The 6,315-nt window shown below is 30.7% G+C and overlaps 1 protein-coding gene across 1 annotated transcript in view; it reads right to left on the reverse strand.

Moving 5' to 3' along the window:
* Positions 1–392: 392 nt before the first annotated feature.
* Positions 393–6,315, reverse strand: part of LOC145325102 (protein Skeletor, isoforms B/C-like) — a 22,997-nt gene continuing 17,074 nt past the window's right edge. The window contains exons 9-11 of the mRNA XM_080167948.1: positions 4,350–4,413; positions 1,202–1,325; positions 393–650 (exon numbers count right to left, since the gene is read on the reverse strand). Coding sequence (XP_080024074.1) covers positions 537–650; positions 1,202–1,325; positions 4,350–4,413 — 302 coding nt within the window. The 3' untranslated portion in view covers positions 393–536. The remainder of the gene's footprint in view (positions 651–1,201; positions 1,326–4,349; positions 4,414–6,315) is intronic.

Consider the following 6,315-nt stretch of genomic DNA (forward strand, 5'->3'; position numbering starts at 1 on the left):
ATTTATAAAAACATAACATGACAATGATGTATAAAATAAACCAACACTATGTTACTTGAAAGTCTTGAAAACCTTTAATTCCATTGTATTGTTGAAAGTTTATATAAAAATGTTTGTGTGTATATATACTTTAATGTAGAAATTTAAGTTTTTTTGGGCTGTACTGAGTACAGTGTACTCAGTAATTGCAACTTTCTTTTACTGCTTTCTCATTTTTGTACAATTGTACAGGATGAAAACCTTACAATTACAGCTACACATACTGTTTTTGCTTTACAAAATACATTTGTATTATATCCATTTGTTACATACAGTTGAACTGCTGTACCAAAATGTACATTTTTCTGCCATTCTGAAATGTACATTTGCACTGCTGTTTAGGTAAATTCAAAGACATTAGCAATATAATCAATATTGCAATAATGTACATTTTTACTGCTTTATTGCACTCTAATTGCAATTTTTTGTGCAAAAATACAACCAATACATTGTTTTTTTTTTTTTCAAGTACAGCTGAACTGTAATGCCAGGTTGCACTACAAGATGATACAGAGGAAACATGTGTATAGGATGATCAGGTATTTCATGCTTGCTTGGTACATACAGCTGCTGGAGTCGGAATCCAACACATTTATCTTCCAACCAAGTCCCTGAAATAATGTAAATTATTGAATAACTCTCCATCAACCAAAAATATAAACTGCCATACCATCAATATTTTGTCATCAAAATAATTTATGTTCAAATAATTTTCTAAGATTACTTGATTTAAATAAATTTCAACAATTCTTGCAGCTGTAGATATATCTTTTAATGTCTTCATTAATAACTCAAGGCCAGGAATAGAACCCTCAACCACCCTGACAACATAAAAATCAATAAGGTAAATGGATGTATATACCTCATGAGTGGTTGTCGAGGAGGTGATAGGTTAGGAATCTCGGCCTACACTGCGTCATAACTAAAGACGTTAAAAATGGTTTCTACTGCTGCTATGTCAGGTGCGCTACATAATAGAGGGAATGCCTTTGCCCAAAACAGGCAAAACTCATTACCATGTACAGTTAGGACTTCTAAGACAAAGGTAATGCAATTAAAGGGTTAGACGCTTTACATCGCAATTATGAAAAGTGGAGTATGTTTCAAGGTGCGTGGAGAGGTCTACAACCCAAAGCGACACCAAACCCCCTAGAGATCATACCTCATGCGTGAAACTCTGATAATACACAGTATCCGGTGTATAAGGTTGTACTGTCCAGTTTAACATGCCATATCTGGAGTTAGCTCCGTCTTCACAAGCTAACTCTAAGCTGCTCTGGTATTCCCTGAAAAAATAATATTTAAACATCCTTTATAAAAAGTAACATGGTGTTCGTCTACCTTGTCTCTGTGTGTTTGTAGCTGGACCAATATAGTTCTATTTTGAAATGAAGCTTGTTATAGGTCAAGGTAAGGTTTGTAACCATTTTTGGAGAGGGTACTACCAACATCTCTTAAAAATCGTCTATATAAAAAATCCCCCACTAAAATTTTTTGAACAAGATTTTAAATGAAGGGTTGCCTAACCGCCTACCCTTAAGCTAACTGTAAATAAAGCTATGAAAGTAATGTTTTTATTTGTGATTGCTTGATGAAGTTAATTAATGGATTTTTATTTCTTTTGAAAAGACTGAAATTTATAATACTTTTTGAGAAGGTTATCATCCTTGTATGCTGACTTTTTAGAAAAAGTAATTAAATCAAATCCCAGTAGGCGTAAAATGCCAGGATTGCAAAAAAAAAAAAAATTTCCTTACATTCTATTATGAAAAAAATAATAAATTATGTTATAAAACATTAAATATGAATCTGATTTATAAAACTATTTTTTCTTAAAACTGAAAAATATGCAAAAAAAAAAAGTTTCATAAATGTCTCATGAAAATAACTTCTATTATTATTTTTTTTTTTAAATTTGGTTTCCCTTCATTTTGAATGTCTTTTATATAGGGATCTAAAGGGATAAGACAAAGGACGATAAAATAATATACATTTCCAATGATAATTAACAAAGTTATTCCTGTAGATTAATCTTATTGCTTGAATGGTTTGGACTTGGCTATTTAGAACCCCCTAATTAAGACTTGATAAAAAATACCCTTAGTTTTAAAGCCAACAAATAAGAGAATATGTTTATAAAACTTTGTGTACCATTAGAAAATACATCCCAATGTCCACTTCCTCCCTGAATATAACCCAGTTATTTAACTGACCATTTCTAAATATAAAATTTGTTGACAATATGTAATACTAAATATTTGCAATGTGTAATATACCTTCCTCATACATTGCTTTACAAAGTGGTTATAAAAAATCAAGAATGATAACATCAATAAAAGTGAAGCACACAAAATAGCACAACATTAATGGCCATTTGAAATATCTTGGAGTATTTTATTTTGGAGTAGTTTCGCTCAAAACATTCAATGAAAAAATTACTTTATTTCGTGCAAAAATTATTAAAAGTGCATGAAAATAGACGTACAAACATCTTCATTGATATTATAGAGTAGCTTTGATAAACAAATTAAATAGGAAATCGCCTTGTGTATTAGACTATAAAAGTTTTAAAGATTTTTAATCAATATAATAGATTTGAAATCTGCATAAAATTTTAAGGATTTTTTTATAAAATTCGTTTTTTATATAATTCTTTATTTAAAGGCGCAAATACGATTTAAGTTAATAAATTTTGACCAATAGGATAGCTGGATTGGAAACTACCTACGCGTTAATTGGTTGAATGATGTACGTCACTTAAGCTTCTCCAATCAGAGCGCAGATAGTTTTCAATCCACCAATCACAGATCTCAAAATTATTTAACTTAATTTGTATTTGCGCCTTTAAATAAAGAATTATATAAAAAACTAATTTTATAAAAAATCCTTAAAATTTTATGCAGATTTCAAATCTATTATATTGATTAAAAATCTTTAAAACTTTTATAGTCTATTGTGTATAGATAAATAATAATCAAGAAACTTTTCGGTGTCTAAATATCTAAAGGAGCTATCGAGTCCCTCTCATACTGACGTATAGACCTTAACTAAAAAATACATTGCTTCTTATTTACAAAAGTATGACATGTTTACTAACTCTCCCCTTCTCATAAAATCAAAATATTACACTCAAAAAAAGTTTGCTGTCTCTTTATGGAGTGATCAGGCAGTTTCCCTCAAAGTGCAATAATTGCAATATATACGGCCTAGCCAAAAAAATATTTCTACTAGCCCCTAGAAGTAAGGGACTAAGGCAATAGTAATTTTTCCCCACATTTTTAGATGACCACCCTGAAAATCAAGAATATGTAATATTAGTAATGTAGCAGAATTTTATCCTCCTAGGGTATGACTTCAAAGAATAAAAGATTGTTGACATAGTAGTCATACAATATTTATATTTAGTAAAGAGTGTCAAATAGGAAAGGTTTGAACTATTGGAGAAATGTTTAAAATAAGACACCATATATACGGATATAAATGACAAGCAAATAACATGAAAAACAAGGATGACAACATCCATAAAAGCGAAGCTCTGAAACGATATGACAGACGAACATTAACTTTTGTTGAGTGTCAGAACTGAATATACAAAATATGAAAATATAAGGTTTGACAAAATTATACGTAAATTTGTTGCAAAACTTCTTAAATACAGAATTCTGTTTAAATACAGAATTCTGTTTAAGGACATTAATAGGAATTAGTAATCAAAAAATCAGATCAATCGGATGATTTTATCACATAAAAAAATGTTATTAAAAAAGTAGAAAAATCAACATGTTTAAAATGGACGTACGGACATTCTGGTAACGATTATAGAGTTGCTACGCTTTCTAAATCGTACCTAACTACTACAGGAATCACCATGCAAAGTTTGAAATCGATAGGGCAATTCTAACATGCCTAAATTAACGAATAAAAACTAACTATCTCGGACGGACGGACGGACGTACGGACGGACGGACGTACGGACCGACCCTAATTATAGAAAAGCTTCGCTTTTAAAAACTGAAAAGGGCATCAGTTTTCCTTTTACAGCACTGAACCAATCCTCCTTTCATCTTACTTGATTTCTTCAAGGGCGGTTACATTGGGTACTGCGTACAGAGGTAAGCTCCCCCCCCCCCCCAAGGGATATAAAGTAAAAAACTAGTTCCCTCTTGTTTTTAATTTATTTCCAAAATTGAGAGGGGGGGGTGAGGTCAGCGCTAACCAACCAATATGAGGGAAAGCAACAAAAAGACAAGCAGCAAATAATAAATATAGAGTAGCTTCGCTACCAAAATTTATTTAAAAAAACTACTTACTTGAAATTTCTTGCTTCTCTCCAATTATCTCTTCCACTTCTATGTGTGTAGTAGCATAATGGTCCCTAGTTTCATCATAGTTAGGTATACACAAAATAGTTTCATCATAGTTAGGTATACACAAAATAGTTTCATCACAGTTAGGTATACACAAAATAGTTTCATCACAGTTAGGTATACACAAAATGCCCTCTTTAAGAATTTTTGGATCATGGAAAGAAAACGAAGTAGCGAGTTTCGTCGTATTTTCACAATAGCTCTTAGTAGGTTTTTTTTAGGTTAGGTAAATGTCAATGAATACCCCTTAGGGGCTAGAAATAAAAGGAACGCATCTGTGAAAATAGAACTAAACCCGCTACTTCATTTTCTTTGCATGATTTTCTTTAATATTGGCAGGAAATATTGGTAAAAGAGGATGCGAAAAGAGCTAAAGATATCAGAAATTGCCGGTCTTAAGAAATCTTAACAAATGACTTGACAAACCTGCCCAACCTCCAATAGTATATCTAAAATAATATTCTGAGATTATTGGGACATAGGATTGGACTGTAAAATTTACTGGTCCTCAAACTTATATAAACACGTTCTTTTATATGCTGGCTTGAAACTTAGGGTAAGTTATCAATCTTGATGAAGTAGAATAAACTGGCAAACTACAATAATTTTTAAGACAAAATACTTATAGCGTATCTACGCTCTTGTATCATACAAATTCAGGAAGTTAACAAAAGTAAAAAAAAATAAACATTAAATTTTTCTTCTTTTGTGCATCTCTGCTTTTCGCTTATTTTAACTTTCTGTTTTAATAAATATTAATATAAATATGAATAAAATTACCATAACAAAAGATACAAAAAAGAATACATGAATATGAATATATGAGCTTTTAATTAATTCTTTTACTCCTACTATGCACAAATTTATTATATACAATTCATATTTAAAACCTTTTGTAAAATATTTTTTGTTAGTGTTTATATTTATAATAAAAAAACAAGAATGACAACATCCATAAGTAGCAAAACACAACATCAACTATTATTTTATTATAAAACATTAAGAACAGCCAAGTATACCTTTTGAATACAACTTTTATTAGTTTGTCAGTTTGTATAAGCAATTAGTTTAAATTATATTTTTTGTTGCTTTTAAAATTAGGTATTACATTTGTTGATAAAAAAGTTGCTTTTAATTTTTGTACGCTTATCACGTAAATGTATAAATTAATAACAGAATACTAGGCATATTTATAAGAATCCTAAAGTTTTTTTGGTATTATCCCTATTAGAAATATTTTTTTTCAATTTTGAAAAATTGGATCACTCCAGATTTTCATGTACTCTAATATAATGAAATTTTTAGCTGGCTAAAAATAATAATAACGATCTTTCCCATCCCCTCTCCTTTACCCCATCCTCTCCTCTTCTATTGGATATAAGAACTGACCAATAAAGCACAGGGAAAATAGCAACCTAAATTGACAAAAAAAAATTCCCTGCCATAATATCTACCTATATTCTACATCCATTGTAATTTACGAGATAAACTACCCACCTCCTTATTTATTTCAAAATAGAGTTGGGGGGTTTTCTGTGCGCAACTTCGCATTTTGATGGAAACTGCCGTTACTTGATATGCAAATATCCTATTATATAAAGTAGTAAGCGTTTTTTGTCTGTCCCGAAGGATCTTGATAACCGCTAAACTGATATTGTTCTCCTTTACAGTGAAGCTTCTTATAGGTCCTGGGAAGGTTTTAAATTATTTTTGGGGAGGGTGTAATAACCCCCCCCCCCAAAAAAAAAAATATATATATATATTTTCACTCTTGAAACTCAAATTTAAAATGGAATAGGGTCGACTTTTCCCCATCCCACCTTAAGTGCACCTAGAGGCTTCTAGGGGCGTAGCCGCTAGTAATGTATTATTGTGCTACAGACGTACTTAACATCTTAATTGCCATTCT

The sequence above is a fragment of the Acartia tonsa genome, chromosome 7 (genome assembly GCF_053477335.1).
Source record: "Acartia tonsa isolate MP-2025a chromosome 7, ASM5347733v1, whole genome shotgun sequence".
NCBI classification, from domain to species: domain Eukaryota; kingdom Metazoa; phylum Arthropoda; class Copepoda; order Calanoida; family Acartiidae; genus Acartia; species Acartia tonsa.